Raw genomic sequence first — 25,296 nt, forward strand, 5'->3', positions numbered from 1 at the left:
ACTAAAAATGAATCTCAAGATATAGTTAACGTGTGATTCAGTCTCTCTATTGCAAGTTCCGACTAGATGACAGATCATGGATAAAAAGTCAAACCTCAACATCAGTCATATGATAGATTCGATCAGCTCAAATCCAATTATGATTTTTATAGAAACTCTTTTCCATCAATCACACTGTTGTGGCCACAGACTCTCAGACTTAATCTCTCAAATCCCATAGGACTACTCTCTATCAAGGTTGATAGATTCCATCTTGATATGCACCCTACTTCTACATTAGATCAACTATCGCCAACATCCATTACAAAGGCTCGTTGAGATCCATATTTATGTGTCAGTTAAATTCCAACAGTCTCACTACGAGTAGTAGTACCATCTCAGATCAAAAGATCATTCACACAACCACAATATCGAGACAATCACTGACGATCGAATAAAAATCCAAACGATCTCTTCCATGATCACGCTCAGTACTAGTTGTTCCCTAACAACTATCCGCATTTGTCGTCCAATGTCTCTACACTGTAGATCAGAGATTCATCTATCTCGAAGAAAGCAATCTGTGCGCCGGTCTATCTAGATAAATCACCATCCTCATGATGATACTATGATCGAGAGAATTTAAGAATTAAATATATATCTCTAATTTTCAACTCTTTGAGAATATGTATCGAAAGTTAATTTCATGGACGATTCAAGAACACATCTAACTTGAATGAAAAATAAATTTATCTTTTTATTGATCAAATCAATGTATTAAGTACAAAATTATGTTTTAGATTTATTATAATGTGTCAGTCATATTGGCTTCTAGGACATATATCTAACAGTCAACTATATTATCATTAAAAATCAATATCAATAGTTTAGTTTAATTTTTTGCTTTTAGTAAATACGAATATTAGCATGTTATTGGTAGATCAAACAATCAACAATTATAATATAAATATAAAATTTTTTTTGATCACAGAGAAAATCTATAGTAAAAAAAAAATTATCATACCACAAACTTAAATTTATATCCCAATGGTAATATTTCAGAATATTTTTTTAAATATTCAACAAAAGGTGTAGATAGTGAGCATGTTGACAGCGTTGATAGTGGAGGAGTGGCTACAAAGGCGAAATGGAAAGAAAGAGGTGGTGAAAAAGCTAGAGGCAGAAAGAAAGTTTGGTCGGCTTATGATGGTGATGACCGATGGGTCTTGGCGGATGGTTCAGAGCAGAAAATATAGAGTGAGTTTTTATTGGTATATCTATGAATATTTCCTCTCACATCTTATTTATTAATATTTTTATTTTTTTATTCTATTTTCTGCGCATCGTTTTTCAATCGTTGTATTTCTGTACCTTCTTATTTATATCTATATAAATTGTCATAGAGTTTTATAATTATTTCATCATTCCGTTAATCACAAGTAATAATTGTGCCGCAAAACAATTAATTGTTTCTAAAAACTTTATTTTTTTATTTCCCCGCTATCGCGGGGTATTTTACTGGTCCCGTGGCCGTGGTAGCCCATCGTTTCGAGTCACTTATGTATTTGGAACTCGATTCCTGGAAGGTGGTTGTGGTTCCTATCCCGTCAATCCGGATCCAATTCCAATTCCAATCGCACCATCCCATCAACGACCCCAATGTTAGTACACACGACAATCCGAATCCAATTCCAAGACCAATCGCACCACCATCAACGACCTTAATCTTAGTTAATACACACGATTATGCGTACCGTCCCTCGCTGACTCCCATCGCCGACGACCGCACGCATCTTTTTTTTTTTTTCCCCCCTTTCCCTCTTCTCAACGGTCCCGCGACGGGTTTGATTGCCGCTGCCTCCAATCTCCGACCGGGACGTTCTCTTCTCCCGGGCTCCCTCTCTCTCTTTTTCTCTCTCCAAACTCTTCTACTCCGATCGATAGGTCGTCATGAAACCCTCGAAGAAGCAGAGCAAGAAGAAGTGGAAGCCCTCTTCCGCCTCTCCCCCTAAACCCGCGGCGCTTGGAGGCGGAGATGATTCTCGAATCGTAAAGGAAGAGAAGGGAGAAGGGGAGGATGAGGAAAGAAGAGCCTTAGATTGGTTGATGGATGCTTTTGCTTCGGTTTCTTTGGACCAGGTCAAGTCGGCATTTCGGGAGGCAGGTGGGGATCCCTATAAGGCGGCTGGGATCCTGGGGGCTCATCTCGAGGACCCCGGTGAGGGATCGGCGGCGAGCCCTGCCACGAATGGCGCGAAGAAGGGTCTCAGGGGGAGCCGGAAGCAGAAGAGGGTTGCGGCAGCGACGGGCATGATTTCGGATGTGATTGGGAAGGGATACTTGAAGCCTTCGGCGTTCTGTGGCGAAGGGAGGAGGAGGAGTGATGGGTCCGTAGAGGCAAAAGGGGCCGTGAAGCGGCTTTACGGTGTTGAAGAGGCGGAGGAGTTTCTATATTCGATGCTTGGAGAAAGCTCTGAGCTTGGCATGGGTGTGGTCAAGGATGTGCTAGGTGAGTCCCTGCAATTGTTTCTTCTTTTCCCCTCCTTCGTGCCCAGGATTGCTGCATTCTTGCGATATTTTGTATAAAAGCTTAGGTCGATTTAATCTGTCAAAAAATATACAATGTCATGCTCTCAAAACCCTAAAATTTTTACTATATGAACCCATGTCGCACTATATTTCGATCAACAGGAAGAGATTTCCAATTACTTCTATTTTAGTGGTTCTGTGCTGCCACTATTATTTGGTGAAATTTATCCTTAAAGTTGTAACCTTATGTACAATGAGTAGGAAATGTTTCTGAAAAATCATCCAAGAACAATCCATGTAAAATCAATTTATGCCAACATATAGAGAAAACGTGAAAGGAAGAAAAATGTTATTGGTCTTTGAAGAAAACTTGAAAATTTTTATATTTTTATAGTACTAATTCGTAATGCCACTGGTTACAATGGAGCATGGAATACTCAGACTCCTTCAGTGGTCGACAGCCAATTGAATGTTCAGCTGATGCAAAAGCGACCATAAAAGAGAAAGTTAGCACCCTTTTCATCTTGATTGTAAATTTCTTCAGCAGCAAGTAACTGGAAATACAAATGATGAATAAGATCCTTGCTTGGTTGCTTTTTATGATATCCAAATTAGATACTCTTTTGTTGAACTGGATGTGCTGATGATGGAGTGAAGATTGAAGAAGTATGATGGAGATAAGGGTGAAAAAAAGAGATGAGAGAATATGCGAGATGAGAGAAGCCATATGACGTACCATATTGTAGTTCTTCTATCTTTAGTTATGGGGGTGAACCTTTAAAAGGGAAGAGCGTTTATTAAGGTGGCTTTTTCATGGTAAAACTTATATTTGTTTTGGCCTCTATAATTCCAGTTCATTATTCAATATATTGGTATATTTGTGAAAATAGATCAGTAATATATAACAGATGCAGTGGATGCACCAAAATGGAGAAGGAAGTGGATACATGAGTTCTGGTGTGCCTAATCTAAGACACTAGCTTGACTCTCTGGCCACCAACATCATAGAAGTGAAGATATAATGATATCTACATATTCCTTTTCATGAACTTGTAACTGAGATTTTTTGTTTTTAAAACCTTCATGCATGTATACATGGTCTAGATATCTAATGTTTAAAAACCTTGTAGATGGCAATAGGTGGCCAAGGGTCACCTATTGTTAAGTTCAAGGTGGGGCATGCCTCTAGAAATCAGTGCAGTTGAATATAGTAAATCTGAAAAACTATAAACATGAAGATATATCTAAATGAAAAGTTCAAACCAAAAAATGGAACATATCAAATACAATGTAACGGGTCAATGAGTAATACCCAATAGACATTATTTAGTATTGATTAATTTGTCAATCTTATCCTCCAAACATGATTCAAAACATGAAGGCAGAAGCCTAGGCAGCCATTAGGAATCCTATCTCAAAACATGCAATATGATGCTTTGGTGATTTCATTATGACTTGACTTCTCATATACAAAATAGCTTGATGTTATCTACTTTTGCAGGTCAATGTGGATGCGATGTTGAAAAGGTATATTAAGACCTTATTTGGGATTGCCATTGGTAGTAGTGCTTTTGTCAGTAGAGCTTTTGCTGGTAAAGCTTTTAATAGAAAGCTGTTTGCTATTTGGTAACTATATTTCTAACGTGTTGTAGAACTTTAACATTTATTTGGTAACCGAATTGAGAAAGTGTTTTTAGTATGAGAAAATAATAATAAAGGATATTGCATAGTTATTTCAATTTTTTAACTATTTGTATTTACAAGAACCATTATTATATTCTTAATCTAAAAGACATTTTTTTAAAATAGTATAATATTAGAATAGTATAAATTGTAATATAATAGTATAATATTGTTAGGAATACAATAATGTTATACTATTAAAATATGTTTATTATGGCATAGTAATGATAATAACATGGTGTTGTCATAATATAGGATAATATTATACAATATAGTGTACATAATTTAACATAACATAATATAATTTATTAATACAAAAATATATAATAATATCATATAATATATCTATTAGTAGTTAATAATTGCAATACAATATTTTGATATAAAGTATTACATCTATTAATATTATTGCATATTAATATATTATTACATATTATAATGTTATTATAATACATGAGCGTGAACTTATTGTTTTAGTATAATATTATAATAGTATCATATTTTATTTTTATATTAATATTAGTGTAAAGTATAGGGGTATTTGGCCCATACATGCAGCTTCTTGATGGGCTTCTGAAAGTACTTTTGGGTAGAAGCTTCAAATTGGAGCTTTTGCCAAGTAAAGGCTTTCAACTTCTGAAAGGGCCAGAAAGTTGTTTTTTTTTTTTGTTTTTTTTTTATATTTTTTTGTTTTTACCATACATCCACATATTGTCCATAAGTGCTTTTTGGGCTTCAAAAAATGCTTTTAGTCTCTTCAAAAGCAATTCAACCCTAAGAGCCCTATCGGTCATTTCTTCCTTTTATCCCTCTAATTCTATGTTATTTTACAAATTTTGTGCTTAATATTTTGTTGGAGTTCTGAATTAACTACTTGAGATCAACAAGTAGTCCTATTGTGTTGTTGTTTATAGTCTCCTTTAATTCACCCCTTCCATTTTTGATCCATTTTTGGTATGAGTTGACTGGCATCAATTACAGTATAAAAAATAAATTAATGTAATTATTTGCATAGGTGGTTGTCAGGAACATATCCAACACTTTCTTTTTGGGCTTAGAAATGTCAAAATCTTTTTTGTTACATATTTTTTTGTTCACCTGAATATTTGTTTTTTCAAAAAAAGAAAGATCTTGACCCTCTAAGACCAAAACAGACTTTTTGTTTTTTATAATTTATAAAACCTTCAAATTGTTCTCCATACTTGGTCATTTTGCTTGTCCACTTGCTAACCCACCAATTTTTTTGCCAGGCTAGACCACCTTTGTTGTAGGGAAACTACTTTTAGAGCAACCTCTTTTTTAGCAATTTATGGTTTCACCTTTTTTTGATGAATATTAGTTTTGGCAACCATAATCACTTCTCCATCTTGGTTGTTCCGACTTTCCCTTAAAATCATCTTAGGTTCTTTACTTATACGATTGTCAAGCTCCATCGAACTTAAATATGTGCATGTGGTCATCATTGACCTTCGTAGTTTTCCTTCTTTTTGTTTAGTTTATTGTATGCATGTGATATGGATTATCCATCACTATTGTATCTGGCATTTGCGATTTGTCTCTCTTGTTAAATTTCTAACAATCCTAGTGGTTTTCCTTGTTTTTTCTGGATCTTGCACTGACACTTGTCTTCTTTGCAATTATTGCGTAGTCCCAATGCAATGCATCTTATTTGGCTAATTTGTTGGATTGAAAGTCCTGACATTCCAATTAATTCTTTCCATATATGGCTACTTTACTAAACTCTTGCTTCATGAACCCTCAAGTTTGTATTATTGCAACTAATTGTTATGGTAATATGTGTCGGTGGAAGACACTTAGAGCCAACCTCATGCGTTTTTAATAATAATCAATGTTGTGACTTCCCATTTATTTGGTATGCTCTAGCTAATAATCCATTGCAATTATTTTTTTAATCAGGAATCAGAATTTTGTAGTGTTGTTTGGCATCATTTTCATTTTTTTATTTTTAGGAATAGAAAAAATAGAAATTTTGTTTCTATTGTTTGTATTTTTTAAAATATAAACATGCTTAGTATATTCAATTATTTTTGAAAACAAATATGGCCATGGTGGTGGAGATGGTGATAGTTGCGGCAAAGCTAATGGAGACGATAGTGGTGTTGGTGGTAGCCTTGTTCGTAGTGTAGTGGAGGTAACGATGATGACGGTGGTGGTGTCATGGAGGTGATGATTGTAGTGGTGGTGGCGACAAGGGCACCAATAATATGGTGGCGGAGAAGACGATGGTAGTGGTGGTATGGTGGGAGCAGTAATAATTATGGTGGTGATGGTGGTGGATGCATCGGTGATGCGACGGAGGCAGTGACAACGGTATTAGTGGTGCGGTGATGGCGGCAATAATGATAGTGGTAGTGGTGGCAGCAATAGTGATGGTGGCAGTGGTGGTAGGCGACGATGGAGGCAATGTTAGTGATGTTGTTGGTACAACTATGAGTGTCTTGTTTTTGAAAATATTGAAAATAAAATTTTTTTCAAGGTTTCAGGAATTGGTACCGAGGCCCGTATCGATTTTTGATCGTACCATACCATGTTGGCCCGTACTGACAATAAAAAAATCAAAAAAAAAAAATCCTATCCAACGGCCGAAAAAAAAGAAAACCAAGCCGTACTGGATCGAACCGGTGCCGTACCACATCGTACCAGACCAAACTGCATAGTATCGGACGGTTTGGGCTGATACCGTATCGAACCGACCGGTACGGTCCGGTTCAGGTTATTTTCTGAAAAATCGGCTTGAATCGAACCGGTTCTCTGTCGGTACGGTACGGTATGGGGTGTACTGACCGATTCGGATTGGTATGGAATACCATGATTTTCTTATTTTTATTTTTAAGAAATAATAAAAATAACTTTTAAGGAATAAAAAATAAAAATAATAGTACCAAATATATTATATCTCAATTTTTGTAATTTTATTTTTTTTATAGAAAATCAGAAATAGAAGCGATACCAAATAGGCCCATAGCTATTTTCATGTTTTTTTTATCATATCATATTTTTTGTGAAATAGTATATCATTTTTCTCGAATGTTCCTTCTTAACCTAGTTGTTAATTAGTTCTAATGGGATTGCTATTTATCTGTAATTGATGCCTATTGAAATATATGCATGTCTTTTTATAATTTGCATCATCTTCATGTATTACTAGCCTTGATAAAAAGGTGAAAATTAATTTATGATTGCTTATATCTGTCGGGCTTTTGCATCTACTGAGTTTAGCTATTCTACTGAGTTTAGCTATAACAATATGAATCATCATCATCATCGAAAGAATAATGAATCATGAAAAGGAGTTTGCAAACTAAATTCTTGGTGTGATGTTTCCTTTAGTTATCCTTGTGTTGAATTTGTGTTATTGTGGTTTTGTTAGGCCCTGGATGCCCTTCTTCATATATCAGCTTCCTCCTATAACCAGGAAAGGAGTTGTGATACTTATTCAAAAGCTTGCATGAATTATTTAGGTATCTATACTGAATTATCCAGCAACAACCATTCAGAGAAAAATAGAAGTTCATTTCAGGTGATTGTTTGACTAATATAATTTATATCTCTAGCATGATATTTCCATTTCTAGTTTATTCTTTCTTTCTCATTTTGCATTTGAAGATAACTGTTTCATATAATTAAATTTCTTGCATTGCTTGCTAACTTTTGCTATAATAAAAATACATATATGCAAATATTGTATTCAATCTGCATTATTTGTTAGTTTACGAGGGTGAATAATGATAGTACAATTTAGAGTTTTTAATCTTATGTCAAACCTCTCCCTTTTGGTTGTCCTCTTAGATAAGCCGATCTTGAAAAGTTCTTTTTTCAAGATTAAGTTGGTTGACAATATCTCTTAGATCAAGGTCCACAATCTTGGTGTCAGGTACCATATTGGTATGTTACCAATTTGGTACGGCATGTACCCCATACCGAGACAGCTTCCAACTCCTTTTTTCTCACTTTTTATCATGGTACCGCCTGAAACTGGGCCGTATGGATTGGTATGGTATGATACACACTCTGATTTTGGGTGGCACTCGGTGATACAAGGCAGTTCTACATGGTTTGGACCAGTGCGACTCATATATCAACTGAACCTCGGTGCTGGGTATGGTCGGTATGACAGACCTCTTGGACATTTCTTTTCTATATTCCAAGTTTGTTAACAAGCTAAAGTGCTGTTATATCTACCAAGGATTAAGATGGTGGGTCAAGGATGCCCTAGGGCAATCCGTTGCTCTCAAGACTTCTGGTTACATCATGGGAATCTACCTCCATTTCCATTGATGCCTTATTTTATCATCCATATGTTACTATCAGGACAGTAGCTGTGCAAGCAACAGTTTGGTTTTTGGTTTCTAAAGTCTTGTGCCTTAATGCATTCTTTTATGCTGTAAATTTGTCTCAGTCAACAGATAAGACATCAGAGTCAACATACCATCCATCTGAAAAAGAACATGACCTCCTACAGTATGTAGGATATGATTGCAGGTGAGCTAAAAATCTGATGATCACTATTTTTCAACTTTCTTCATCTTTAATAGATAGCATATATGAATGAATATCTTATCCTCATGTAAGCATTGTTGAGAATATGTACCCATTCTTTATCTTGTTCTCTTAATCCTAATGTGTACTTTAGAAGTCTTGAATGAGATTTATGACTTTCTATTTATACTTTGAACATCTTGCTTCTCTAAAATCCTGTATTATAGTGATAATGCAGGAACCTTACGTCTTGGTATTAGATCCTGTACTGGTACCATCCTAGTATGGTACGATATAGTGAGGCATACTAAGTGTTGGTATGATAGGAGACTATATACCGATTCAGTACTGTACTAATACTAGTACAATATGAGACTGCATATCAGTTCGGTACCGATATGGTATAGTATTGACCGATATGGCGAACCTTGATTAACGATGATATATCTATACATGCATATGCATTTGCATAACATAATGAAGCATGATGTCTGCTCAGTCAAGCAGATGTTTCAGTCAAAGCATCAAGCTCAAAATAATAGATAGCTGAATTGCTGGATCCTCCTCTAAAACTAAACTTCCTGCGGAAAAGACATGTTTTTTTTTTCCTTCTTCTTCTTCAGGCAATTGATCTCATAAAAGCACTTCCTTTTATTGCAAATGGCCATTGGAGTAAAATGACTTGAATTTCCCTCATTTTTGTCTACAAGTTTTCATATTCCATAAATTGTCATGATGGCTCTCAAGAATCCTTGATTGGCTTAAGGTTTTCTATGCACATCTGTATCTGTATGTATCAATATGTGTTTGTGTGTGCATGCATCCACACATGCTTCCCTGCATCTGTTTCACATAAAGGATTCCATCTGCTCCTATATGCATATAACTTGTCTGAGGTTTCTGTAGGGACTACAAAAAGGTTTGCACAGAATCTGAGGTGCCACCACCTTCCAGATTGGAAAGAACGGAACCAGATCTCCAACAAAAGGTTTTGCAATCTTTGTTTAATACCCCTGATCATCCCAAATACGAACCAAATCTTATGAACTGGAAAAAGGTAGTAGAGAAAGTGGAATCGTTTGGGCAAGGGTTGGAGTTTTGTTCTCCCAGTGTTACTGACACACAACAGAAAGGCAAAAATGGTAAGTTGTTATTTTTTTCCCAGTTATGTTACCTTTATCTATCCCATATAGATCATCTGGATCTATGCGGTCTTCCACCTTGTTTCTTTTGGGTTCTGGTGATGGTAGGTTAGAAGTTTCATCATCCACGTGTGTCAGATATTTCAAAGTAGGATGGGAGACTAGTGGGGATTCATGCAGTTGCTTTCTAAAACAATGGTATTGGATAATCTCTGTTTGATCCTTAATGCAATGATTGAATTAATATAGGTGATCATGGGCCAACTTAACATCAATCCTCTAAAGATAGGTGTTAAGTATTGCATTGGCAATTTTAGCAAGAGAACAAGCTGTGGTGCAACCAGTGAATATTTTGTAATACATGTATTGTATATATCATCAGAACACAAAAATGCACAAATATATGGAAATTTTGGCTGTTTTGATGGCTATTAAGCCAAAATGAACACCAGAGGTATTTGATCTCTAGATTTTCATTCAAAAACATTTTCTTTATAATAAAATTGATTTGATTTGGCCTGTAAGTAGACAAAACAAGTCCCAAAGAGGTGAGTAGTGCTTTCATCACCCTTTTTTCATTTGATAGGTCAAAAAACTGAACTGGTAGGATGAAATTTCATGATGTCTGCTAGTGCTTGTTTCAAAGCTTGACCAATGGGCTGAACTTGCTTTTCTTTCAATCACCACGCTTACCCAGTCCTAGGTCAGGATGTGCTGCCCAAGAACCGAACCCAGAACCTCTAGTTGCTGAGCAGAGGTGTGTGACCACTTGGGTATGCCCCAGTTTGACCACCCCACTTAAGTTGGATTCACAAATACTGGAATTATTTTTGTCAGGTTTTACTTGCTTAAATGTGATTAAGACAAATTCAATAACTACTGTTGGCTCAGGTAAAGAAGATACTTATCAGGTATTCCGAAGTGGTGCAAGGAAGCATTGGGAGATGATGAGAAGCTACTATCAGCAAGTAAGATGCTTCTGTGCTCTTCTGTAATTTCAACTACCAATTCATGCCCAAGAATAATGTTGTCTTATATATCTTTTTTTGTTATTTTGTAAATCTATTAAAAACATTCTCAGGCTTCAATAGCATATTCAAGAGGAGAACGAGATCATGCATACCATCTTTCAGAGAAGGTATGATCTTTTAGTAGAAATTCTAGTTATCATAAAATTCGTTAATCTAAAAAAGGGATGGATCTTCATATTCCAAACTAAGGTTTTTCTCTCTCCATCGTTATGGTGCAAAGATGCATATAGGTGGTTTGCCCCATTGTTTTAGAAATTACATATATCTTGTTAATTATTCTGATTTTTTAGAATATGTTAAATGGCCTTCCATAATGTGTTTCTATTATCTTCTTTAATTTTTTTCCCTATTTTCAAAGTTTTACTGAACTTCTGCCAATTACAAATTTTACTCAGATTAATCTCAAAGGGCCTTTGATTTGTTCTCTCTCTCTCTCTCTCTCTCTCTCTCTCTGTTTTTTTTTTTTTTTTTTTTTGCTGTGGATAATATAGATGGTTAACAGCACCACACAAACACTAAATCAGCTGTTTGGTAGTCTAAGAAGCAGTATGAATGCACCCATGATTTGACATGTGGGGTTGTGAATTTTGACTATTCCTCATAGATTAATATGTTTATAATCGTAAGCATCAAGCCTTCTCCCAACTATTTGGCATCCGCTTTATGAATTCTTATTCGCTAAATATTCCCATTTAGGGCCACATCTAATGTTATTCCAAGTTTCTCCATTTCCTTTCTTCAACCTCTTACCTTAGGTATTTTTCTCCCTTTTTTTCTACCATATTTAACACAAACCAAAGTATCTCTCCCTATTGAAGCCTTCTCAGTTCCTCATTGTATTTGTCCAATACTATCTTAATTGATTTTCCATCACTTTATCCTTAAATTACACAACTCCTACAACTCCTTCAATAGATTTATTTCTTTTTTATCTTTTTTAGTTTTACCATATGTCCATTGTAATATTCTAGATTCTGCTATATTTAACTTGTCATGCATTAATAAGTTGATTTTGGTAAATAGTTTGCTTCTGTAGAATGTGTTTGTTAGTTCTGACACTCGTTTATTTGACTAATGATGGATATCTACACAACTCCTACAACTCCTTCAATAGATTTATTTCTTTTTTATCTTTTTTAGTTTTACCATATGTCCATTGTAATATTCTAGATTCTGCTATATTTAACTTGTCATGCATTAATATGTTGATTTTGGTAAATAGTTTGCTTCTGTAGAATGTGTTTGTTAGTTCTGACATTCATTTATTTGATTAATGATGGATATCTATATAGAATTGCTTGGAGCATTATGTAGTTACTTTTGAAACGGTAGGTTATGCTTTTTTTGTTTCAGGGGAAATTTTACCGTGATTTGGCCCGTGAGGCAGATGAGAAAGCCGGTCGGGAGATTTTTGAAGCGAGGTGATTGCATCACTCTGCTTATTGACCTTTTCCCTCAAAGTCTAATTAATTAAACATTGTTAAAACATGTTTTATATGCAGAAATAGAGATATAAAGAACATCGTAACTATTGATTTACATGGGCAACATGTCAAACAAGCAAGTAGACTTTTGAAGCTCCACCTCCTATTATTTGTATATATTCCCTGTAAGAATCATATACTGCATGGCCTTTTCCAGCGATTTTTATTCATTTATTTTATTGAATGAGACTACTGAGTTCCATCAATATGATTTGTGCTTTTGTTTGACCTAGCTGTCCATTTTCTCAAAGTTATCACCGGACGTGGTGTGGATGGTGTTGGAAATGGAAAGGGAAAATTGAAGCAAATGGTAAGCAACTAGCAACATTGAAGTTTCTTAACATAGATTGATGCAGACTCTCTCTGCCATGGCGATTTTTTTTCCTCATGCAGAAACATAATAAACTGGTCTTTGTGTGATTTAGGAAATGATAATCTTTGCATTGTCAATCAATTGATGATACAGATGTAGTTGTAGGAAAGTAGTGTTCTTTTCTGTTTCTTATTTTCAATTGCAATTAGCAGCTCAGGCAGCGGCATGCATGGTCGTCTTTAATAAATAGGGAAACTCCTGTTCTGCAACAATCCATTAAACTACTTGTCTCAATTTGTTTGCATGGTCACCTCAGGTACTTGGTCTTGCGGAGAAGGAAGGTATCAAATGGAGAGAAGAGAATGCAGGAGCCATAGTCCTGCATATAGACGGGCTGAAGGAGTACGGTTTCATGGATTGTGATACTGATGATTTCGAGTAAAATCAACTTCAGTAACATGGTAAATGGTGTAAAATGGTGGTTAAGTGGGAACTTGGCCGCTGACTTGGTCTCTAAGTTTGTCTGTTGTACGCAGGAGAGGACTTGATGGTTATGGTAACGTTGTACATTAAGATCTTGCACAAACTTCCAGCAAAATATTCAGGGCCTGGCAAAATGAACCTCAGAATCTTGCTCGCATGTAATATGCTCACAAAGTGAGCAGCATTATTTGTAAGTGCAATATCACTACGGATCATGGTTCGGTCGTTCAGTTGTGACACTCAGCATTGATATCTGCACTAGATCTGACTCAATGGGAAAAATCAGAATGTATTTTATGTCTGTTTTTGGTGGGGGAGGAGGGGAGCAACATGATCACACCATCCTAGAATAAATAGAACCACTGGTATCACCATGTAACACGTCGTGCAATTGAGAGGGTACTGATTGGGCTGAATCCCAAACAATAACATGCATTGCCTTGAATGGCCTTAACGTGGAATTCACCATTCGGAGGTCCTGTTTGGTTCTCGAATCCTCAAGGACAATATTGGAAGCTTTTAAGACTATAACTATATGGTATGCCTGGTTGAATCCCTGATTGAGCTTTATCTCTAATGCTTCGGGCAATGGTCAGGCATGAGGTGCCCATCATTCTAGGATCACCTCGTCTCTTTCAGATTTGAGAGCTGCAGGCATTTGCATGGCTTAATGTATGCTGTCTTGTTTGATTCTTGGGTTTTTTCAGTTTTCTAATAAATTAGAAAAGGAGGCCGATGATGCCTTCTTGTGCAAGGCGTAGGCAAACCCTCATCTACGTTCGGTTATTGTGCGTGACGTGTGCAGGTGGTTAGTTACATATTCTGCCGCTCATTGGCAACCCCTTGTATTCTTCAAATGAGTCATTTGAGAACAGCTAAATTTATCTTGCCTTCTTCAAACAGATAAAACCTATAGGCTATTTCATTCGTCTTACAGTAATTAAATGGCTGATGGATTAACCAATACAGGTTTCAAAAGTTTCCTATTAGACTAGTCTCTATGAGACTTTGAATTCAAGGATCGTAAGAAACAAAACGCCATTGGAGCATGCATAATGAGTTATCGGTGAGCAATGAGGGTTCACTGATGTCCTGACTTCTGTTTGATTGCCATTTTATATTGGTCTTTGTTGATTTACTTTTGTTGTTGTCCTTTGATTTGGAGTTTGCAAAACAAATGTAACCATATACGAAGGACTGGCTGCAAAACACTGGCCTAACTGTATCCTAAACTAAACAAGAAATAGCAGTCATGGGGAAGCATATTGGGTGGGTTGGGCTGGTGACAAGTGGTGTTAGGTGGGCAGCAGGTTCTGGAAGCTTGGACCAAACTCAGGTCACCCATACTCAACCCACATTCGTGGGCCCACTGTCAGCCCAAGAAGCTATATGCAAGCTCCAGCTTACATTAGGCTAGCCTATGTTAGCTTTATCGGGCTAATATTAGATCAATATAAATTTATGTTATTTTTTGATAAGTTTTAAATTTATAAAAATGATCAACAAGAAATTTAGGTCCATTTTTAGTAACCAGTCAAAATTCAAAACAGAAACGCTTGCTTTCTTTTTCCAATTGTATCTATTATATATATATATATATATATATATATAACAATACTTTGTGGTGGAGCTCTGGAGTGTTGCCAACTCAGCTTCTCAAATAAGCAGGATTGCGCCATCTGGACTGAACCCAGTTCAAGGAAGCTCTTTACAAAATGTCACAGTTCCTTCCCATCGAAAGAAGGGGACCACTTTCATTCGATGAAGACGAGGAGGAGGAGGAGGACCAAGACGATGGCGGAAGATATCGCCAGATCCAGGACGACGACGACAAGGATTCGTCGGAGAGCCACAGGAAGCAGAGGAGACTGGACAGGTTCGCCCTAGGGTTCGTTCTCCCATTAATCCAAGATCTCTGCCCCCTAGAACTCCTCCTTCCCTCGGCCCATCAACCATCGCTATGTCAACGAGGATGACGAAGACGAGCAGAATGACATAGACGAAGCCGTGGACGAAGATGATGATGAGGAGGAGGACCAAGACAACAGCAAAAAATATCGTCAGATCTGAGACGACGACGACGAGGATTCGTCGGAGAGCCATATGAAGTGGAGGAGGCTGGACAGGCTCGCTCTAGGGTTCGAATTCGTCCCTTGTGTTCCCCGACCGGTGGCCACGCTACCGATGGGTAAGGTTCTTGCAAAAAGCTCCCCTGCCGATTGGTCGGAGGATGCAACTTTTGTACCTCAGAAGCCACCAAAGCAAGCTTAGGCCGCCTCCGTGGATGTTGCCCCCACCGCCACCCAGGACTTGGACTACAAACGAGGTCGCCGTTGTGCTCCAGAACATCTACAAGCTCGGCTCGACAGAGGTTTTCGATGTGGAGACCATTCAGCATGGAAGGCAGTGCCGTGGACGGTCGAGGAAAAGGGCAAAAGAGGGGGATGGGGAAGAGGGCAATGTCATGAGGAATAGGAAGAGGAGGGTGAGGAGATTGAGTTTGGAGAAGAGGATAGCTTTGAGGAGGAGGACGGATGAGAAGGTGGAGACAATGGCTGCATGGGATGAAAGGAGAGATCTTGATGAGAATGTGGAAGAGCTATTGAGAGAGTCCTTGATATTGACAAATTTGACAAGTTTGGATTGAAAAAAGACAAAGATTCTGCATGTTCTTAGTTCCGTCGAGCATAATTGGCTGTTCGTGTTGATGCAGCCCATAAAAGTGAGCATTTTAATTCAATTTTTTTTCCTAGCAAGTGGGTTTATTTCAAGAAAATGGATGAACTGATGTCATCGCCATTACCACCGGTGGCAGAGGCTCCTCAACAGCAACCTCCGAGACTGCCCTGCGGGATTGATGTAGGAGAGTACGTCAATGTGTATCTGGACCGCTCGAATGGCAACGATAAGATGAAGGATAGCCCAGGGGACACAGGGTCGGAGGATGCTGTGGACGAGGAAGATGATGATGAATCTGATGGGCTTTCATCGACTAGGGAGAAGGTTTTAATGAGAGCTCAAATTCTTCATTTAGAATGCTGGCTGATTCCATTCAAAAATTTGGAGAGATATATGAGAAGATGGAGAACAGTAAGCGGCAGCAGATGGCGGAGCTGGACAGGATGAGGAAGAAGTTTCAGAGGAATTTGGAGGTGCATAAGAGATAGATTTCGGAAAGGGCACAGGCAGAGATTGCAAAAATAAGAGAGGAAGAGGGGGAGAATGAGGAAGAAGAGATGAGCGAAGATATAAGGATGGGGATGATGAAATCGATGTTTCTATTGAGAACTTGATCTGGTGTCAATTAATAGTTCCAATTCTTTCTTTAAAATTTTAATTCTCTATTAGTAATCCATTTGTTGAAAATTGAAGATGTCTTAATCGATGGAATGAAACCTAGATGGTTGTTTTTTTTAGCCATTTTTCCCTTTTATGATCAAAATTCATAATACATCCAATACTAGGCTCTTCATTTACTAGGCATGAACTATTTTTCCTTCAATTTCTGTTTGTTTGTTGCTATAAATAATACGTTTGGAACACATATTAGGAATGTTATTTAACATCTCAACAGTAAAACAAATGGAGCAGAGTTGAAGATGGATATGTTTGTTGAATCCGGACTCTTTCATATGTTAATATACTTTTCTCCATGTTCTTGCCAATATAGAAATTCTTTATGTCAGTTTGTCTCCAAGGGGTTAGAAGTTCAAGGGCAAATTTTTGAGCATTGTTTTCAACTCAGCTTTTTAAATGAGTTTGATTGTGCCATTTGGATAGAAAAATATTAAATAATTTTTTAAATTATATTTAATTCAAAACATTAAATGATTTGCATACATCCGATCCTGCGCAATGTGCAAGTCTTCAACTAATCTATATTTAAAAATATGAATCAGTAATATATGCATAAAATATTCAATCATGCATATTTTTATCATACATCTGTAACACATACACCAAAAATACACGTGCTTACTATACATCCGGGCCGAACTGGTCTATTGGGCTCGTACATTATGGGCCCCAGCTTGGCTCGTTTTTATGTGGGCCAGTTATTGTAGACGGAGGCTCCTCTCAGCCCATACTAAATGAGCCGACCTTTTACAATATGGGCTAAGGTGAGCGGGTCATGTGCTATTCCAGACCAATATGGGGGCTATAAATTGGATTGAGAAGGGCCGCTATGGGGAAAACCCCTCCCGTTATCTTAGGATCCAGGCAAATTGCAACCGCAAGCCCCATGGTCCAAGACGACCCGAAAGGTTCTTATCTTACTTTCCATCAAACCCTCGCCCCGCTTCCTTGTCTTCATCACTATGGAAGTCGGCTCCCTTCCCTCCTCCTAGCGGGCGAGCCGTCGACCTCCCATCTTTCTCCCAATGGCGCAGGTCTTCGTACGTTCTATTTTGAGAAAACACCGGAGTGCCCTTCTTTCTCTCTCCATTCGATCAAACCTTGCGAGGGCTTCCCAGACTCCAAGAAATGGCGATCCGCTTCTGCCCATTCTTGGTAATCTTCGAAACCTCTCTCTCATCTTCTCTCCGTGGATCTTTCTTTCCAATCTAAACCCGTGGTTCAGGGCGCTCTCTGCATTTCTCCACTGGATTGCCCCGAACGCCGTGGCTCTTCCGACCGACCGCCAATTTCTGTGGAATTCCGAGCTTGGACCACGACCTGAAAAGTGCTTCCTTGATGGATCCTCCTCCCGAGAAACCCAAGAGCAAGAAAGGCCAGAAGAAGTCCGCGGTGGATTTCACCAAGGTCGACCCGGCCCTGCTCCCGACCGTGATTCTTGTCGGCCGCCCCAACGTCGGCAAGTCCGCCCTCTTCAACCGGTGAGCCGCCAGCCTCCATCCTATGGGCTAGGTTTTCGTTGTTGGTCTTTTCTTGGTAGTTCTACTAGTTAGTTGATGCCTGATCGGTTTCCTTGTTCTATGGGTTTTGAAGTTTGATACGGAGGAGGGAGGCTCTTGTCTACAACACTCCTGGCGACCACGTCACTCGGGACATACGGGAAGGCATCGCCAAGTTGGGAGATTTGAGGTTTCGCGTGTTGGATTCTGCCGGCCTGGAGACGGCAGCGACTTCAGGGAGTATTCTTAGCAGAACGGCAGAGATGACAGGGAATGTCCTTGCAAGATCCCAATTTGCCATCTTTTTGATCGACGTGAGGTTAGTTTTAAATTATTTGATCCCATAATACATTCTACAACGAAGAGCTCACCATTGTAAAACTTTTAAATTTTTAGGGAGGGGCTGCAGCCACTTGATCATGAAGTTGGGCAGTGGCTGCGTAAGCATGCATCTGGAATGCGTACCATTGTGGCGATGAATAAATCTGAATCACTGGATGATCAAGGTCTTCTTACCTCAGAGGCAGGGGAAGCCCATGCACTAGGATTTGGCGATCCGATTGCCATATCTGCAGAGACTGGATTTGGCATGGCGGAGCTCTATGAGACGCTTTGCCCATTGTTTGAGGACTATATGCTTCGACTTCCTAATGGTATGCCCCTTTTGCTTTAGTATCATCGTTTCTGATTACGTGTAAACTCTGTGTAGCAAGCTAAAACATGTGTTATACATTCCCTTGGTTGTCCTTGTTGGTTTTTACTTTGCTTTCAAGCAGTTGTTTGTCCATGCATGCATGCCATGAAGTAAAAGATTCAGATGCTTGTACAGGTAGAATGATAGAAAAAGGATCATTCATTTTGGTAAATGCATAGATTGTATCACTTCTAAAGCAGTTCCACGGAAAAATTCCTTCTTGATTACATTTTCTACTGATTAATGTTAAAGCATGGATGACATATTTGTTTTGGATGAAAAGAGAAAAATGATCATTGAGCATAAGAAGAAAAACATATTATAGTTTTTGTGATGTGGTTCACAAGGGAGGAGGTGAGGAAGAGGGGCTGTGTGACTATGTAAGTTTGGTCATAATGTTCTACCTTTTGGAAATTGTTGATGTTTGATGTTAATTGTAGTAATAAATATCCCCATAAATTGTCAGATCAACAAAAAATAATAGCATGTTTTCCCAAGGACTAAAGAAGTTATGCATGGATATCCATTGGTTTTAAGACACCATTATGTAGGATAATTAGTTGAGGTCATGAAGACTACAGGCAATCAGGCTTACAGGGCTGGTAATTATACTTACTGTTACACTTTTCAATGAGGGACTAAAAATGACCCAAGAACATCTATTTCATAGTATATGGAATTGTATCCAAATTTTGTTGATATTGTTTGAAGTGACCATCCAAAAATGATCAATATAGTACATGCCATAGTGTATACCGCACATACACAATGTATTGGCTGGTATGGAGCTGGTTCATACGAGCCAAAAGAAAAATGCTAGGGTATTGAGTGGTTTGGAGGTGATATGGGGCACGGTTCATTGGTGGTTCAGGTCTAACAGGGGCAGTAGTCCTGTCCTTACTATATGCTTATATGCATACTTACATTTACTCTCTCTCTCTGTGTGTGTGTGCGCGCGCGCGCGCGCATGTGTGCATTTATGCCCGTTTGTATGTCTATACGTGCATGTCTATATGTATTTGCATGTGTGTGTGTGTGCGTGTGTGTCTATGAAGCAAGAACATGGAGATGGATATAGATACTGATACTTCAAACCTTGAGAAAGTAGATATGAAAGGGCTAGGATACATCAATGAAGTTGTATTTTATACATTGATACATGCACGTATATATATATTCACACATATGTATGCATATGCATGTATGTGTCTGCATGTGCATGCGTGCACCTATGGTAGTTGCTTGTGCAATAGTCCTTTTTTTTGGTGAATATACGCTAGGCCTTTATTTAGTGGTCCTGGTATCTTCTGATTTTTTTGATCTATAATAGCATTGTCTAGGTGGCACTTTCGTATCACATCACTATCAATAATCTCTTTTTCTTTTTGTTGTAAGTATCAGATAACCATGTCCCAGATGATACTTCTTCGAAGACCGTGGAGAGTGATGAAAGCAAAGTACCTTTGCAGCTTGCAATTGTAGGACGTCCAAATGTTGGAAAGTCTACTCTGCTAAATGCCCTATTACAGGAGGAGAGAGTTCTGGTTGGGCCAGAGGCTGGCTTGACGAGGGATTCCATTAGAGCTCAGTTCCAATTTGAAGAGCGAACTATATATTTGGTAAAATAGCAGGTTTCATATGCACTTTTACCATAGTTTTGTTTAACTATTTGTATATTTTCAAAAGTGGTTATTTTCAACAAGTTATGTTTAGATGGTTAAAAAGTAGAATTCTTTTTGATATTTAATATTTTAATATTTTTTTCTAATCTGTCTTGAATACCTAGTTTTATTTGAATAGATCCTTGTTCTCATTAACAAACTCGGAGATTCTTGCAATCATATGATCATGCACACACTTTAGACACAGATACATACTTTTCGACGGACACTTTTAGATAGATATATAATACACTATATGACAAAGGTATAAGTTTTTACTTTCACATGCTGTCATTAATGCATCTTGGAAGTTTGCATTCCTATTTCCTTTAAAATCGTATAATAGGCTCATATGTGTATTTAGGATAGTGTTAAGAGCATTAATGGTAGTCTTATATTTGTCTTAGCATACTATGGTTTGTTGTTCAGGTGGACACAGCAGGTTGGTTGCACAGAGCAGGGCAAGAGAAGGGGCCAGCATCCTTAAGTGTTTTGCAGTCAAGAAAAAACCTCATGAGGGCTCATGTTGTAGCTTTAGTACTTGATGGAGAAGAGGTATGGATGCTTATATATCTATCAAAATCAACATTAGGACATTGCTTGTTTCATTGTTTATTGGGCTGACGTTGTCACTTGAGATATCTACAACCATGAGGTCATGCGATTGTTCCAGCTTCCCCCCCCGCCTCCCCCCCCCAACCTCCCTCCTCCGTCCCTCCCTCTTTGAACATACCCTAGAAAACTTTTCTCTTTTTCAATGAATATCTATGACTTGAATATGGGTTATTACCTTTTCAGACCATTGTTTTCTCTTCTTCTCCCTTTTTAGAAGCTAGTTTATTCTGGCCAGCTAGATATATTATTTTAGGACTTGCTTATATATGCATTAGTAAGCAAACTTTTCAGTTTGAATCATTATTTTATAGGAGCATCCACAAGCAAACAACCTTATTTTTACTTATAGGACCTTTGTCATGAGATCTTATAGAATATCCACTTATCCAGCATACAAGACATCCATACGAGGATATTAGGCATTTGATTGAGAAAAAGCATCATTTTCTTCTTAACCATTACAGACGAAGGAGGATTATACTTATTTGAGGGATAAACAGGATATGCCAAAAAAATGGTTGTGATATGGTTTGTTGATTATGTTCAATGCGCTAGTGGGACTTCAACTCACACTCTCAAACTCGAGTATTGATGATTTCAAAAGATTTTTAAGTTAAGGTGGTCCTTTCTTATATTCATTTGGTCAATCATATTTGTCTTTTGTAATAAATTGTACCATCTTTGTCAAAGTTGCACTAATTCTAGTGACCGAACTACTAGGCAGGATCCTTGACTACATCCACCTGTAAGAATAAAAAAATAAATTCCCTGTCAAGAGTAAATTTCCTTACAATGCTGTCATGCAAGATAATTAGCTTCAGACCAATCTGCAATAAGCCAGTATTCAGAATGCTTACAATGCTTTTTTTTTTTTTTTAATAATTCGTTTCCAAAAAAAAAAAGAGCATATCTTTGTTTTTTGTATTCAGAATTTGATGATATCCACTACCGATAATTTTATCTCTTTGTATTCTATGTAAATGTAGATTGCAAAAGCTAAGACTAGTATGAAACATGCTGAAGTAGTTATAGCACGGCAAGCAATAGAAGAAGGTCGCGGCCTTGTTGTGATTGTTAACAAGATGGATCTTCTAAGGGGAAGACAAAATTCATCATTGCATGAGAAAGTTAAGAAGGCTGTTCCTCAAGAAATCCAGACTGTTGTACCTCAGGTTTGTTCATTCCTCGTATATACAATGAAAGTTTTTTCTGAGATAGATATTATTATTATTATTATTATTATACTGATTTTTGGAATAGAGGAGTTTATAGTGTATTTGGCTTCAGGCTTTTAGCTCAAGCTTTTTTAAAAAATAAGTAAATAGATTTGACAGGTGATATATCTGTTTGTCATAAACTTTACTGATGAATATCTAAGACATGCACTGCTGGTGACGATTATGTCTCATTTTTTGCATAATAAATGAGCATTGGTATTTTTGGAGGTGATATCACAAGAGTATGCTTAACTCATTTCTTGCAAGTTCAATGAATTTCTGGCAGCCTTTCAGTTGGTGAACTAGTAGGACAAAGGGAGTGGTTTCATTTTGTTATGAACCTCTATTTCAGAGTAAAAAAAGGTCTCATGACTTCATGTTAACACCTGGGCCCAATACTGTGGAGCCCAGCCTTGGGACAATCAAGGTCCATTATAGCTTTGATTTGATCGATGTGCTCGGCTTGCTTCATGGAAGTGATGGAGAACACATGCATTTTCAGGATCTTTTCAGTGCACAACAGGGGCACAGTCAGATCAGGAGCAAGTGCATGAACTGAGTGTTGAATATCAGTGCTACATGGCCTTGATGTTTCCTTTAAGAATTAAAACTGAAAGAGCTTGATGGTGGAGGTAAATGTTCTAAACGCTATCTAGACATAGCTTAAGTCATTCAATGTACAGTGTTACCCAAACCAGGTGGTAGTATCAGCGCCATAAGTAGAAAGCAAAAACTAGACAGTGTTACAAGAAACAGTTGCAAGATTAGCACGAGTGGGGAAAAAACTATCATACGCATATTTTGCTTTAACACGTATTGCTTCCGTATAAGGATTAATCTGTCATTTACTCTAAACATCTTCATTCTAAAATTGATGGCTGTCTATTGCCAAGCAAAACTAAATTGATTTGCTGCTGACAATGCTCTTCTATATTACTTCATTGACAGGTCACGGGCATACCAGTTGTTTTTGTTTCAGCTTTGGAGGGAAAGGGACGGATAGCTGTCATGCGTGAGGTTGTGGATACATACCGAAAATGGTGTTTGAGATTGCCAACGGCACGCCTAAATCGTTGGTTGCGAAAGGTAAAAAAGAATTGTTTAATTTTTGGTCTTGGTGTCACCTTGCATATGTAATTGTAAAAGAAGTTATACTTGATAGCTGGATAACTGTTGGATAGTTCTTCTAGATGTCTGCTAGTTTACAACTCGTGTCTGGGATAGTCCTTTTATCACCCATCAAATCAAATTACTTAGATGTGCTGCAGCTCTTCTTTGTTACCCTTTTCTTGGTCTCATCTGTTCTTGTTTCTCATCAACCAATGATTCTTTTCATGCATGTAGTTCCATTTAAAATGTTATGATAAAAACGATCTTCATATAATTTTTGTACCGGATAGTTCTTTTGCGTGTGATAACTCTACTGTATGTGGATTAGTGCTGGCCACTTTTAGGAAATTGTCAGTTTGCTAAAAATTTATGGTTTGTGTTACATTTCTGGCATCTTTGTGATTTACAAATAGAAGTTGATTAAATAACTAGGAAGTGGCAGTTTTTGGGATTATTTTTTGTACTACTAGTCTTATGTGTATGGCCATAACATGTTGCTCCTTTTTATTTGTATATCAATAGGTTATGAGCAGGCATTCCTGGAAAGATCAAGCAACACAACCCAAAATAAAATACTTCACTCAGGTTAAAGCTCGCCCGCCAACATTTATTGCCTTCTTAAGTGGGAAGGCACAACTTTCAGATACTGATATGAGATTCTTGATGAAGTCTCTGAAGGAAGATTTTGATCTGGGTGGTATTCCAATCCGCATTATGCAGCGGTCTGTCCCTAGAAAAGTAGTTGACAGCAAGAGTAGTAAAAACCTGTCTGTTAGGTTGAATGCGAGAGCCCGATCAGACAAAAGAACAACAACTTCTGAGCCTGTTTCATCTTAGTTGATCCCGCTACAAGCAATGACCAGTAGGATGCTGCTGATAATTTATCATGATATGTTTGCAGTCAAGGAAAGGAGCTTTATGTGTACCTACCTGCTGGAGAGACCTTGTATCCAATTTAGTGTGTCAGCTTGGCAATTGACCATCTATTATTGGTACGTATCAGTGTTTTACAACTGAGTGGATGAGAACCAGTTAGCATTGAAAGTCTGTCCTGAAGGTATGGTGGATTTTTATCAAGATTTTCAAGATTCTGAGAAGATAGTTTTTGTCCACTAGGTGAATCTATGCTAATATCCTGGTGGAATCTCTATCTTAAAAGAAATCAAAGAGATCATGCTAGATGGATCTTGTCCACAGCAGAAGCAATGCCTGACAGTGTAATCTTTCTTCTTGCTTCTAGGTTCTAGGAGAATGACTTACCAAATCTATGTCCTGGGGTGGTGAAAACATCCTGATAATCCAAATTGTTGTTTTTTATTCTTTTTGCTTTACGTGTAAAAATTTTAGCAGGTTGGCATAACAGTTCATAAATGTTGCATAGTGTATTTAATTTGTTACTTCTCTTTAGTTGGTCTTCTTTTGATTATTGAGGATCAGATGGCTTATTGAATGGATACGCTTCTTAAATTCTATGGTACACCTTCAGGGTCATTACACTCAGCATATACTCTTCGGTTGTGGAATTCACTGGTAACCTTGACAGGGATGTGTGTGTGTGTTGAGTGTTGTTGGCTTGCCAGTTTTGTTTGGCACGTTGGTTGGTTAGGTGTTACAATGCTGGTGAAGCTTCCCGATAGGTGTTACAATGCTGCAAGGATCCTGCACAGGGTACAGTCTTGCTAGAACCCATAAGAGGAGCCGCAAGAATGTTAAGACCCTAAGAGGAGCATTATGCAATCTAAGGAAAGCATTACATTTTATTGTTCTTAAAATTTATGTGGGCGGCCAACAGTTGCATCATTCTTTTTGTACCTTATGCACAGCTTACTGCGGCTTGGCTGGGAATGAAAGTGGCTGTACAGCAATGCAATGCAACTCAAATATGGTTAGAAGCTGATTCCTCTGCCATGGCTTCATGGCTCTCCCAACCTTCTATCCCAAGCTTCAGCATCTCCCTTTGCTTAAAGATTTATGGATGTGGAAACTAGCTAGTGCTTCT

General features: G+C 37.8%; 2 protein-coding genes and 1 pseudogene across 4 annotated transcripts; all 3 read left to right on the forward strand.

The window, feature by feature from the left end:
* Positions 1-1,720: 1,720 nt before the first annotated feature.
* Positions 1,721-13,441, forward strand: LOC105040796 (SMR domain-containing protein At5g58720). 2 transcript variants are annotated; one of them, XM_019849547.3, is made up of 12 exons: positions 1,721-2,488; positions 4,010-4,035; positions 7,583-7,732; positions 8,612-8,694; positions 9,598-9,833; positions 10,725-10,801; positions 10,915-10,971; positions 12,218-12,285; positions 12,367-12,473; positions 12,582-12,658; positions 12,978-13,122; positions 13,198-13,441. In XM_019849547.3, the coding sequence occupies exons 1-11, from the start codon at positions 1,930-1,932 to the stop codon at positions 13,101-13,103; spliced, it is 1,566 nt and encodes a 521-aa protein (XP_019705106.1). In that variant the 5' UTR covers positions 1,721-1,929; the 3' UTR covers positions 13,104-13,122; positions 13,198-13,441. The 2 variants fall into 2 exon arrangements, with proteins under 2 accessions (XP_019705106.1, XP_073110580.1); XM_073254479.1 differs by having other exon boundaries at positions 1,723-2,488; positions 12,978-13,441.
* A 1,987-nt stretch (positions 13,442-15,428) lies between these two features.
* Positions 15,429-16,481, forward strand: LOC105041505 (uncharacterized; annotated as a pseudogene).
* Positions 16,482-17,355: 874 nt separating this feature from the next.
* LOC105040795 (uncharacterized) lies at positions 17,356-24,704 on the forward strand. Of its 2 annotated transcripts, none has more exons than XM_010917490.4 (9): positions 17,356-17,656; positions 17,727-17,982; positions 18,095-18,319; positions 18,397-18,653; positions 20,090-20,313; positions 20,785-20,910; positions 21,957-22,142; positions 23,136-23,273; positions 23,820-24,704. In XM_010917490.4, the coding sequence occupies exons 1-9, from the start codon at positions 17,527-17,529 to the stop codon at positions 24,132-24,134; spliced, it is 1,857 nt and encodes a 618-aa protein (XP_010915792.1). In that variant the 5' UTR covers positions 17,356-17,526; the 3' UTR covers positions 24,135-24,704. The 2 variants fall into 2 exon arrangements, with proteins under 2 accessions (XP_010915792.1, XP_010915793.1); XM_010917491.4 differs by having other exon boundaries at positions 17,357-17,656; positions 20,096-20,313.
* Positions 24,705-25,296: the final 592 nt, after the last annotated feature.

The sequence above is a fragment of the Elaeis guineensis genome, chromosome 3, assembly GCF_000442705.2.
Source record: "Elaeis guineensis isolate ETL-2024a chromosome 3, EG11, whole genome shotgun sequence".
In the NCBI taxonomy this organism is placed as follows: domain Eukaryota; kingdom Viridiplantae; phylum Streptophyta; class Magnoliopsida; order Arecales; family Arecaceae; genus Elaeis; species Elaeis guineensis.

Bases quoted from the DNA above. Each gene is read 5' to 3' on its own strand.
- LOC105040796 (XM_019849547.3), top strand. From the start codon at position 1,930: ATGAAACCCTCGAAGAAGCAGAGCAAGAAGAAGTGGAAGCCCTCTTCC. The intron at 7,733-8,611 runs GTGATTGTTTGA...AATTTGTCTCAG, and splicing joins AAAATAGAAGTTCATTTCAG to TCAACAGATAAGACATCAGA. The intron at 12,659-12,977 runs GTAAGCAACTAG...TGGTCACCTCAG, and splicing joins AGGGAAAATTGAAGCAAATG to GTACTTGGTCTTGCGGAGAA.
- LOC105040795 (XM_010917490.4), top strand. From the start codon at position 17,527: ATGGCGCAGGTCTTCGTACGTTCTATTTTGAGAAAACACCGGAGTGCC. The intron at 20,314-20,784 runs GTAAAATAGCAG...TTTGTTGTTCAG, and splicing joins AAGAGCGAACTATATATTTG to GTGGACACAGCAGGTTGGTT. The intron at 22,143-23,135 runs GTTTGTTCATTC...CTTCATTGACAG, and splicing joins TCCAGACTGTTGTACCTCAG to GTCACGGGCATACCAGTTGT.